Source organism: Barbatula barbatula, assembly GCF_947034865.1.
Source record: "Barbatula barbatula genome assembly, chromosome: 23".
Classification (NCBI taxonomy): Eukaryota; Metazoa; Chordata; class Actinopteri; order Cypriniformes; family Nemacheilidae; genus Barbatula; species Barbatula barbatula.
In genome coordinates this window covers 14,390,148-14,402,469 of record NC_136786.1, presented here as the reverse complement: position 1 = coordinate 14,402,469, position 12,322 = coordinate 14,390,148, and the positions used below count along the sequence as shown (strand labels likewise).

Below are 12,322 nucleotides of genomic sequence, written 5' to 3'. Positions count from 1 at the left end.
TTCGAGTTGTAATCACGAGTAATGTTCTTTATTTATTCTAAAACAAAGTTTTATTTTTTCTCCCTCGTGTGAACCTATTCACTATTTATACAATATGTGTTAAGGTATACAAGAATGTACGTGTGCTCTTCTAAATGTGTGAAGTTGTTTCTGCTTACCATATTTAAGCATCCTTTACATCGCCTATAGTTACAATTATAACAGGTATATAATAATATTCTATATTTTGTTTTTTAAAGCGCATAACCCAAACTCCCATCGTTCTTCAATAACAGCTCGATTTATTATCACTCTAATATCCACCGAAAAAACGAATCCCCCAAGGGAGTTGCTCTTCTCGTTAGAGGGAAATGCAACTTTGGATTTACTGTAACAAGCTTGTTTATTAGTTACATGACAGATGAGCTCTGTGTGATTGATGATGTACAGGAGATACACAGGAGCACACTGGGCCCTTGTAGGTCACGTCAGTCGAGAGTAGTGGGTGTGTCAATAAGCGTCACGCAAGCCCCGGTGGCGGTGGGAATTGAATAAATCCCAGCCCACGGACATAATGGGCAAGAGTTAAACTGGAATTCAAGACAGGTCCTTCTGCAAGAAGACTTCATATACTCGGGACATTACTGAAGTTGATTGTCGTCCATGTGAAACAAGGGTTTGGGGAGTTTGGTGTTGTATTGATTCTCTGGAGTATTGGATCTGCACTGTTGGCCACTGTAGGTGTTCATCTCCAAGCACGGGACTTCAAGCAAGACCAAGAGAATGCTCGATATATTCTTTGTGATGATATTTGGACTGTCAGGCCGTGTTCTGGCGAAAGGTGAGTATGCACCTCGAACAATAAGTTTACTTTTTCTTTATAATATCACACATTTGTATTCCTTTACGTTTGAATAAGCATACTCAGAGTAAACCTGAATGAGTAACGTGCAGGTTGTGCGCGCCTGGCGTGCGTCAGTACGCGCTTCATAAAACTCCGAGCATCAGTCTGATTATTTATGCGAGTATGCCATGCATTTCTTGTCACGTCTATTTGTAAAAAACGCACCAGGCAAAGCACAAGACGTGATCTTTGCTGGGGTTTGCGTTATTCCAGGACACGTTGTTTAGATAACGCGGAGACCTCTCCGCTCTCACTTGGCATCCGTATTGGCCCCGGTTAAATCAAAGAGGGCGTTATTTCCTGAGCTTGATGACTTTGTGAAATGGAAGTTCTAATATACATGACTTTGGGGTCATGACCCCCGTGAGGAAACTTTCAAGCAGGCAGGAACCAGAGCTAATCAGTGTGTTATAGCTAAAACAGACACAGGGGGAGGAAGCAGGAGGTGAACCCATGTACTGTACATGCTAGTGCGTGAGTTTTGCGTATAGTGTTTTTTATGGGTATCTACACATCACAGGATGGAAAAAATGATTAAGGAATCAACTCATTCCATTAAGATACTAACCTTTGCGTGCCCAAAGGCATACAGACAAGCTCTTGTAAAATATTTCAAATTTAAATGAGTCGATTCACTGTGGATTGTTCTTAAAACTCTTCAAAATGATCCAGAGTTAAAAATCTAAACAAAAAATATATTTTTAACATAACAAAAATAGTAGGCATATTCTTTACTACTTTAGAATAGTATTAGTTTCTAAATAGTTTTCCTTAATATTCTGTTTTTGCTCATTTGATATTTTATATATTTAATTAGATATTTCAATGTTTTTCGTGTATTTTATTGTTTATCAAAACAACAACAAAACAAGAATGCGTTCACTACAATTTAATTGTAAAAAATCACCAGTTTCCAATTTGACAGAAGTTTTTAATCGGATAACTATCGTTATATATATGAAGATTTTGGTTCCAAAATGAGATAACTATCCACAATTATAAATAATGAAGTCTACTTCAAATAGCCAATAGCCCAAATACAGCATTTAAAACAAAATCCATTTGTTTCTTGTTGGTTTAACAAATATGTCGTGAAAGGTTTTGTTGGAATTGACAGGTTTTAACCCTGTAATTAGTGCCAAAGGGTCTTGTCAGGGGGGTTTCTGAAACGGAACCATAGCGTGGACAGGCTGATAACAAGCTTGTTTAAATCCCTTGCGGGATTCAATGTGGGAAAAAGTGCTTGACAACATTGCGTTCTTCCTTTTTCATTGGTTTACTACAATACCATTATAGACGGCGTATGGCCTGCGCATTAAGTATAAATGATAGAAAGAAATTATGTTTTAACGTTTAAAAACGATAAAGAATGGTCAGAGCGGTTTCAAGTGCATTGAGACGTGAACTTATTTTAGTATCAAATCCTATTTAATTTTAAACGTGCATCACCTCTCAAAAGTATTTGTTTTTTAAACGAAAAAGCACACACAATATATATATATATATATATATATATATATATATGTGTGTGTGTGTGTGTGTGTGTGTGTGTGTGCTTTTTCGTTATATATGCAAAATTGCTAATTTTAACAAAAATATTATATTTAAATAGTTAAATGTAAAATAAAATAGGAAATTATGATATTTGTTTGACAAGTGAATATATTTAAAAACCCTAATATAATAATAAACATTGGTTCACAGTGTATCTATGACTCTTTATAATTTCATGTCCTATTCACAATACCAACTGTAAATGTTGTGTATAACTAGAGTTTTGATTTGAAATACAGCTAACTAACACAATAAAACACAATAAAAGCATGTTAACGTAATAAAATCTCATTTTGGAAGCAAACTCTTTATATAAACTATCATACATAATTTTACAGTGACCTAACATCTGTTGCATCACAGATGTTATTTCTTAATTATCATACATTTAAAAAAATTACTTTATGATAATACCATAATCTGATTTGTATTAACAGACCTTTTCCATTTCACTTATATATTAATATTGTACATCTGTCCCCTGTTCCATACAGACTTCATCCATGTAAATATGTTTAACATCACCGTAAGCAATCACTTACTGTTGTAAACATCACAAGGACCTTTTCGTGACATTTCTAGCATGCCTTTCTGTTTTCTATCTGAAAGATACAGACCCAAAAGGAAAGTTCAGTTCCCCAGTGTTGGATGTTACTGAGAAGCAGCTTATCATAGAGACAAACCAGACACTTCAGCTAAACTGCAGGTGAGTGATTCGCAACAGAATTTTGGATGACTTACGTGTTTCTTTATGATACACAGAGAGGAAGAGGAACGTTGAGAGGAACGTTCGGGAGGTTGTGAAGAAGCTTGAATGAAAGATGGTCCAGTGTCTGAGATAAAATTTAAACTGTGCACTTCACTGTAGGTTTATCATTGAGATGGCCAAAAGGGAAATAACAGATTCATTCTGTGATATTTCAGGGGACGGTGGGAGCTTCAGTGGGTTTTGCCATCAGGTGTTCCTAAAGTCTATCATGGCACCCAGATAGAGGAATCTCATTGTGGGAAGAAAAATAACCAGTACTGTAGCAGCCTGAGACTGAGTCCTGCTTTAGCTCAACACACTGGCTCTTACCGCTGCAGGTACCGTAAAAAGCAGCGCAAACAGGCCTCTGTCTACATCTATATCACAGGTAAGAATTTTCAGGTGAACGCTACAAACCCATAAACCTCTTTCTTTCCAGTTTCCCATCAATAGCTGGCCATCTCACTGACCGTTTCCGTTTCTTAATGCTAAACAGGATGGTTCTGATGCGTTTAATATCCAAACACCACTTTCTCTTGTGCAAAGTATCCCACTAAGCAAGTGTCTGGCACAATTTCACATTAGTGTTTTTTGTTTTGCGGCATTCAGCCCTCACGGTTGTCTATATTTAAACTGTAACTTTCATTAACGTGCCACCTCGAGATGACAGAAATAGTTCCAGCTGTTGAAAGGCTCAGCTCCTGGGCAGCCTTTCCCAGGGTACCCGGCCTTATCTATCTCCCTCAGCCCGGCTGTCCGCATCCTGTGCCACGACGGGGTGGTGGGGGGGAGGCTGGTAACAAGGATAGAATATACAGTGTCTTCATGGCACCAGGGGTGTGTGCATGTTTGTTAGGATGCGTGTCTTTGTATGGGAGTGGGCATCTTGAGGGCATGCAGGGGCAGAAGAGGCTCTTTGACTGGCCAGGCATTAAGGAAGGCAAGGTGCCTTGGGTCATTAGGTGTGGTTGCCGGTTAGCCAACAAGGCCCCAGAGGGCCATCAATCGCTCCTGCGGCCATGTCGATTTAGCCTCACCCTCCGTCTTTTATATTGAATCAAAGCACGACAAGGAAGCATCCAGAAGTCCTTGGGGTACTTTTGTTAAAATGTCCAGATATTTTTTTCCCTTTAAGAACACCAGAGCGCCAAACAATAGGGTGAGCAACACCCAAAGCCTTTCATTGCCACGAGAATATTGCAACAGGGACGAAAGTGCAAGTAAACTAGTAAACAACAAAGAGAGAGTGAGTCTAAAAACATGCAAGCGATCTCTCTTTTTTTTGCAGACTTTTAATTGTTGTCTGTCTACTGTTTGTATGTTGTGCATGTTTGAGCGTCTGTTTGTCACTGACCCCAGTATTGGTGTTTCAGATAGCCAGCGGCCATTCGTGAAGGTGCAGAAGGGGCAAATCCCAGACGTGGTGTACATGAAGGAGGGAGAGCCTTTAGTCTTCCCCTGCAGGGTCACACATCCCCACGCCAAAGTGTCATTGGTCAAGGTGAAACTCTCAACTTTAAGCCAAGCAGACATATTCACTCCTCTGTACTTACATTGTCTGATCTATTTAATTGCATCCTGTATCGTCCTACAAGTTTGTCTCTTGTTGCGTTTGTTTAGAATTTTGCTCTTTAGATTATCTTCACCAACTTTTTAGCCATCTCCTCAACACCCAGCTCCTCATTTCTTTGGAGTTTATCCTCCAGATGGAATCTCATTCACAAATCAATCCCCATTCTGTCCTTATCAAAGCATCACTGCGGGTTAAAAGGGCAAGCGTCTGTTTGTGCCAGTTCGGATGTGTGTGCAAGCGTGGGCAGGGGTGTACGAAGGTCTTTCTTGTTCAGCGTGACATTGATTCTTTAAAAAATGATGAGCGGCGCCTACAGCTTCCTTTGCCCTGTTGGCACTGTTCTTAGCCAAGAAGATGATGCCGGTCTAAAGTGCCCCCACCGCCTCACATGGACTGATGTCTTTTACAGCTGGTAGAATTAACACATTTGTGGAATTGAGCTTTTTTAATGAAAAGGTGTCAAAATCATTGTTTGTGCAATAGATTAGTTTGCACTGTAGACTATAAAAACAAATAATTTTTGATGCCCTGATTGAGATTTCTGATTGAGATTTTGAAAAAGGGCAGCAATCTGAGGAACACACAAAAATATAAGTTAAAAGAACAAATCTGAGACTGTCAATGGATTCTTTAGTAACCCCGTAGAGATTCCTAGAGATTACGGCAGTCTGTGGAACCACATATGTTACTCAACATCTTTTCACTTTTACAGTGCAGGATAATGAATACACAAAACATAAGATGACTTTAAATAGGGTACCGACTGTCTCAAGAGAGTTTAAAAACGTCCTGAAGGGTTTCAGGATGAATTTCAAATGAGGCACGGAAACGGAAAGGAACAAGTTGACCAGTTCCCCTAGTCCTGCCTTTGGCTCCTCTCATGCAGGATGGAAACTGTTTTAGGATACGCTAACGATACGCTAACATCCCTCTCCTCCCTTCACCTCAAAAAAGCACCACATTTCATTTCTGTTTGTCGTGTTTATGTCCTGCCGACCCTGTGCACAGATATACAAAAGCTAACCGGTCTATAAATACAGGCATCCTCCACCCCAAAGTTGGGCTGTCACAGTGGTAGAGTGTTTTTTTCCTGAGAGGGTTTTGTACTTGGCAGTGTATCTTTTATCTTGCACCTCTCGTGTTGGGAACAATACCCAGGCGACTGTGCTCTCGCTGAAGCTGTGAAAGTAGCCAGCGAGGCTCTTCCAGAACTGACCTGAGGGCCTAGCCACAATGTCTATATCCTGTAGTAACAGGATGTGAGGAGATGGACTGGAGTCACGTTTCCACATCCTCACCTTCCCGCACATGGGAGGGCTATCATCTCTACAAGATGGAGAGATGTTGGAGAGCAGTTAGATATACTTGGATGAGACCTTATGAATATTAAAAACATTGCATAATCCTACATTTCCTGAAAGGTCACTGTCGGTAATGATGCATTGGTAATGAGCATGTGTACCTCAGCTAAAAGGGTGGTACGTTCTTGTATAACGTAACACAACATTCACCTGATCCCCTGAGAAAGGGCAGGACACTTCCAGAGTATCACATATAAGCCTGTAAACATTTCCTCCATTGGACATGGAAGTAAACAGAATCATAACACTGCTCTCCAAGAATTTCTGAAGGACTATGCACTGTTGAACCCACCCTATGTATCCTGGAAGAATAAGGTTTAAACCGAAAGCGCAATTCTGTTTTTGAACATTTAAGGTTTACAGTGGACCAGTGCACGTGTTCCTTGAACTCAACTGTGGCGTTTGCGCTGCAATTTGTTTTTATCCATGATGCAGATCTTTTAGTGAAAGCAAATAGGACTCACATTGTCACAAGTAATTGTGGTGAGGTTGCGAATTGCAACCAAAGGCTCACTCCACCCCTCCCTTTTGAAGCACTACGGCAACTGACACAGGGCTAAGATGTTGTCACATACTCGCTTCTTTGCCAAAGGAGATAACGTATTTACCAAATGCTCTTTGTAGAGCAGTTTGTCTATTTAGGGCTGCTGTAAAAGCAACAGGGTGAATCCCATGCATGGGGACCCGCAGAGTATCTAGACAGAAATAGCTAATTATAAGGAAATAAAAACTTAATTTACTATATAAGGCCTTTATACACCTCTGAAGACATAGTTATGTAGGCTATATTATGTTGCATTTCTGTCAATATATCCTCCAATTACACACGGGACCTTTAATATGATATATTCGCTTAATAGGACTAGGTGTTATAATCCCACTATTTCAGCACATTTCAGTGTACATTATTTAATCATAGTTTTTCTTCTTGGTGTAAGCAGTTTCCTTTACACCGGTTAGTTCCCGATCACAGAAGCATCACTTGGAACAGCAAGCACGGTTTTACCGTCCGCAGCCCCACATTCTTCTACATTGGACTTTTTTCTTGCGAGACTATCGTCAATGGGGTCAAATACACCAACAAATTCTTGACTCACAGGCCTGGTAAGCACTTTTTAAAATTTTGGTCTTAAATCTGAAGATTTATTGCATGTTCTAACCTTCTTGAATTTTGAATCTTCCTTCTTTTACAGTGACTAAGATCCTGGATTTATATTTGAACAGCACAGGTTTGGTGCACACGTTACAAGGGGAAATGTTAGCATTGAACTGCACAGTAACCGCTGAATGGAACTCTAGAGTGTCTATAAGCTGGACTTACCCCGGGAAGGTAGGTTCTAACAGTATGAATTTACATTTGTTACTGGAATATGAAATTTGATAGTCAGTTAAATAAAACTGTAAAGCTAAACTATTTTCCTGAGGTTAACTAGCATAGATTTCTTAGTTTGTGCAAAAAAGGTTGTATTATTACGGAAGAAACGTTTTATAATTGGTGTTTAAAACCTTTTTTCTGCCGAGGACGGCTGTTTTGTAACCCTCCTTTCCTGTGCAAACCATGTTGTTTATATAACTGGACAAAATGAGTATTTGTGTCAAAATTTACTCTGCTTGTTTTTATTGCAGGCTAATGGCTCTGGCACTGTCATCAGACGCATAGCGAAAAGCCAAACCAACATGCTGTTTTACAGCATTCTCACCATCCCCAGACTAAACAAATCAGACAGAGGAATTTACAAATGTCATGTGACAAGTGGTCCATCCAAGAGAGACACAAATACAACAGTCATTGTCTATGGTGATTTTTTGAGAAGGTTTTTTGATTTATGAAAAATCACAGATTTATACTTTGAACACCATGCAAAAGTACTACCTTGTGTTTTAGTTTTATCTCTAATAATTTTTGTAAGTATCCCTTTAACACAGGGAAATCAAACCACTGGCCATACTGTCTGTGTAAATAATAAATTGTAAAATCGGCTATTCTTGCATTTTAGTTTCGTCTTTAAAGGGATACTTCACCCAAAGTTTTTAATTCTGTCATCATTTACTCACCTTCTGATGAACACAGAGAAAGATATTTGGAAGAATGCTTATAACCAAACAGATCTTGCAACTCCTTAAATTTTTGGGTGAAGTATCCCTTTAATATGTTTTTTAAAGGATTGGTAAATAGTATCCATTTTACCTTGCATCGTAACCCTCAAGTCATTTGAGACCCCACATTTAACATAACCTATAGTTCCAGTCCTTCACATTGCTTGTTTGCTGATGTTCTTTTTGCACATGTTTATGTTTCCAGACAAGCCTTTCATTCGACTCAAGCACAGAGATGGCCCTGTGGTTCAGGCTTCTGCGGGACAGAAATCTTTCCGTCTTAGCCCAAAACTAAGGGCCTTCCCTGCACCAGAAATCATCTGGTAAGATTTCCCATGATTAGATAACTGAGATGTAAAAAATGATAAAACATGTTCATTAATCTTAACTAAATCTGTTTGTTTAGGTTGAAGGATTCGATGGTGGCTTCCGAGCAGTGTTCTCGTTACCATGTTGATGGGTATTCGCTGGTCATTCGGGATGTTGCTGAAGAGGATGCAGGACAATACACCATCCTCACTGGAATCCAGGAGTATGGACTTTATCAAAACCTCACAACCACAGTGGTGGTAAATGGTGAGACTTTTGTTACTGTATTCAAGTGTGACAATACATTAATTGGTAACACTTTACAATAAGGTTTTTTATTAAGGTATTAATGTTAGTTAATGTCAATACAGTTGTTCATGTTAGTTCATAAAAAAAGTGTTAAAAAATTATGCAAACAGTTTTTTGAAGTTTCTGCTGTGTCTTAAAGACGTATTTGTATATGACTGGTAGTTTTTCATCGCCTTGGCAGTAGTTTGCTATAGTTCTATGCCCCAGATAATAAAATAAGACCTGTAGACTCAGCTTTTCTGTGGATATCCGTTCACAGTGAAGCCGCAGATTGGAGAGAAGAGCGTGTCCTCGCAGCAGCCTGCAACCGTCCAGCGTGGCATTAGACGAGCCCTGCACTGCACCTCTTACGGCGTTCCAACCCCTCAAATTCAGTGGCTGTGGCATCCGTGCCCTCCGAAAGGCCTGTAAGTTCACCATCGATGCACAAGCTTAACACACAAGACATACAGCAGTCATCAGCACATATCCTGTTTATTTAATTGCATTTTTATATATTATAAATGCTGACTCCAAAAACTTAAACCTACCATTAATTGCCAATAAAGGCAAAAAATGCTGATCAAATTAGAATGGATTTCATACTAGTAGAAAATAGAAAAACTCACAATTTCCGAATATAAAAGTATGAGCTCTGTATAAAATTGACTTCTCCCAACTCTTTAAAGATTTAACTTCAAACAATTACGTTTCAAAAAAGTGAAAGCATTACAGCGAACTTTCTAAATTTGACTCATAGAGTCCTCACAGCCCTTTGGTCACAGAGGAAGGGGATACAGTGAAGAATACTGGGTCAGGGCCAAATATTCAGTCACATTAAATTTAGTATTTGATGCAGGTGAAAAAACATGCAAGACAATGTAATTTTGCTGGGCTTGGATTTCCCACACTAGACTAAGTTAGATATCCTCTCCATCACTGCGTAATGTCCTGAAACCATTTTTATGACAAATGTTAACTCTCCAATTATTCCACAATGTACCTGGTCACAGTGGGCCTCATTTATCAAACGATCGTACTCCAGAAAACTGTGCGTACGCTGGTTTAACTGATAAGGAATAATGACAAATAGAAAGATAGATTATGTTTTTTTCGTTTTGTATGACGATGTAAAAATAGATTCCAATGCGATTTCTTATTTTCATGACATTAATAAAGTATTTTCGTTTCAAAATTATATGATCATTTAAATGCTTGAAAGTACAAGGTTAACGGTTGCTTTGGTGTTCAAAACTTTTAGGCTACTTCTAAGATAATTTACAATGACACTTAAAATGAACATTTAAAAGTAAAACATTTTAATAACTACAAAAGGCCTAATCAATATATTTATAAGCAATTACCTATTTGCAAGATCATAGCTTCTTTGTTTGCCAAATATTCATTCTAATGAAAACAGGCAAAACGCATGGTTACATTTGAACTTTTTATTTGTGTGATGTTTGCCTGGGGTGGAAGACGTCCACTGGGTCACAGCTCGAGATTGCCTGCCTTTGTGTGGCAAGCTCCAGGCCGGTTTATGGGGGCACCCGGGGCAGAAGACAGCTGGTTCTTGCCTCTGACAGATCTGAAAGAGAACTTTTTTTTATCAAACATAGACATACATAGAAAACCGCGTGTGCTTGATTTAAGCCGCCCGAAATGCAAGATAAGCAGCATTCCCGTTTAGAAACATGCACCCGTCTCCTCCGCCACCGACCATTTTCTCTTCACCTAAGTGATTCTTTTTATAAAAGACATGTAAACCTACATTTAATACACATTTATTTGCGTCGGGAATATGATCAGTAGGGCCTAATTTACACCTGCATTCGTTTTAACATTAACACAGAAATGTAAAACAAAGTTCTTTAAGACTGAAGTCAGTTTCTATTTAAATGCGTTATACATCCGAAATAATTTAAAGAAACAACAATACTTTTGGTGTAAAAACAATAGTGAAAGAAGAATTCATTTTTGCACAAAACATAAATATCCAATAAAAATACCCAAATTATGATCGATTACAGCTGCCACATTTATCAAGGTTCGATCATTCGTACGATGAGATTGGCGGCATACGAATGTTTGATGAATCAAACGTGAACCCTGTCGTAAGATGATTTCTGCGCACGGATATGCGCTCGTTTCTACGTTAGATTGATAAATGAGGCCCACTGTGTTTGATGTTTTGTTTTTAGAATGAATGCACATACTGTATGACGGGAGATATTTGTCTTGTACGCACACAATATATACAGTGTACTGTGTGTGTGTGTGTTTTTGTGTTTTGTCTATTTTAGCATGTGTTCAGACAGGGTTTCCTCTTAGTCTGTAGAACAGATGCTTGAGAAGGCCTTTCATGTTTGTCTCTATTCATGTTTTGTGTGGATGCGGACCCTTGTGTGTATGTGTTTGTATTTGTGTGAATGTGTGCCTGGTACAGTCACAGAACTGAATTTAACCCTGAGTTGAAAGTGCAGAAAAAAGTACTTCAAAAGAGGCCAGTTCCGTGCTTACAAGCACAATCTGTCCATTTCTAAATCAAACACTATGATTTAATGAACTTCCCGTGCAGAACGCTGGCTGTTTATTATTGTGATTGCTCAGACACATCCTGCCATGCCTTCTTCAATATCTGACACACAACCTATCCTATGTTCTCATGAGAAAAACCTGGCGCGCATTACTCCTAGAAGATACACCCATGCGCATGCATTCCAACTTAATCACATATAGACAGAAATAAACTGTACTCGTAACACATAAACACTTTGGCTTAAATTTTGTAAAAAATCAAACATTTCCTGAAAGTTTTACTCCACGTGGTCTTTGTTGCCGTGAACTGTGTTCTCCTATAAATGTGTCAATTTTTAGATCAGGCTTCCCTTCATTGTACTGCCATCATGACGTGCTAAATTTGTGACATTAGCCCAATACATTTTTTGGGGTGCACAAATGTAATCCGTTTTAAAAAGAAAGTACAGCATAATATTGCTGAAATCTGTTTATAAATTCCTGCACCATCCTACATCTTTATTAATGCTTTGGTGTCCTATCCGATATAATCTTTTCGATAAAGGGATAAAAATTGTATCATAATTTGTTCACCCTCATGTCATTTCTGTATATGACTCTTTCTACTGTGGAGCACAAAAGATGATATTTTGAGAAATGTCTTTGTGGCTTTTCGTCCATACGTTTTCTAATGTAAAAGGGGTTCAACGTTGTTTGGATACCAACTTTCTTCAAAATATCTACTTTTTTGTTCTGCGGAATACAGAAAGTCGTACAGGTTTAGAATGACATGAGAGTGAGTAAATGATGACAATTTTTAATTTTAGGTGAACTATGCCTTTAAGAGTCGTTAAAGAGTATATACAGGCCCCAAAAATATTTGGACACTTATGGACAAAATTCTCTCTAAAAATATATATATATCTTTAAAATTAAATAACAAAATATCAGACATAGATATAGGTGTCCAAGCAGAGTAACCACAGGTGTAG

At 38.6% G+C, this 12,322-nt stretch overlaps 1 protein-coding gene across 2 annotated transcripts in view; it reads left to right on the top strand.

Moving 5' to 3' along the window:
- The first annotated feature begins 550 nt into the window (after positions 1-550).
- The window catches only part of flt1 (fms related receptor tyrosine kinase 1), a 26,197-nt gene continuing 14,425 nt past the window's right edge, over positions 551-12,322 (top strand). Inside the window, exons 1-10 of one of the 2 annotated variants that reach the window (XM_079487633.1) lie at positions 551-820; positions 3,047-3,143; positions 3,362-3,573; positions 4,559-4,686; positions 7,061-7,223; positions 7,313-7,449; positions 7,746-7,917; positions 8,422-8,539; positions 8,623-8,792; positions 9,094-9,241. In XM_079487633.1, the coding sequence (XP_079343759.1) occupies positions 763-820; positions 3,047-3,143; positions 3,362-3,573; positions 4,559-4,686; positions 7,061-7,223; positions 7,313-7,449; positions 7,746-7,917; positions 8,422-8,539; positions 8,623-8,792; positions 9,094-9,241 (1,403 nt within the window). In that variant the 5' untranslated portion in view covers positions 551-762. The remainder of the gene's footprint in view (positions 821-3,046; positions 3,144-3,361; positions 3,574-4,558; positions 4,687-7,060; positions 7,224-7,312; positions 7,450-7,745; positions 7,918-8,421; positions 8,540-8,622; positions 8,793-9,093; positions 9,242-12,322) is intronic. The other variant, XM_079487634.1, reaches the window with a different exon arrangement.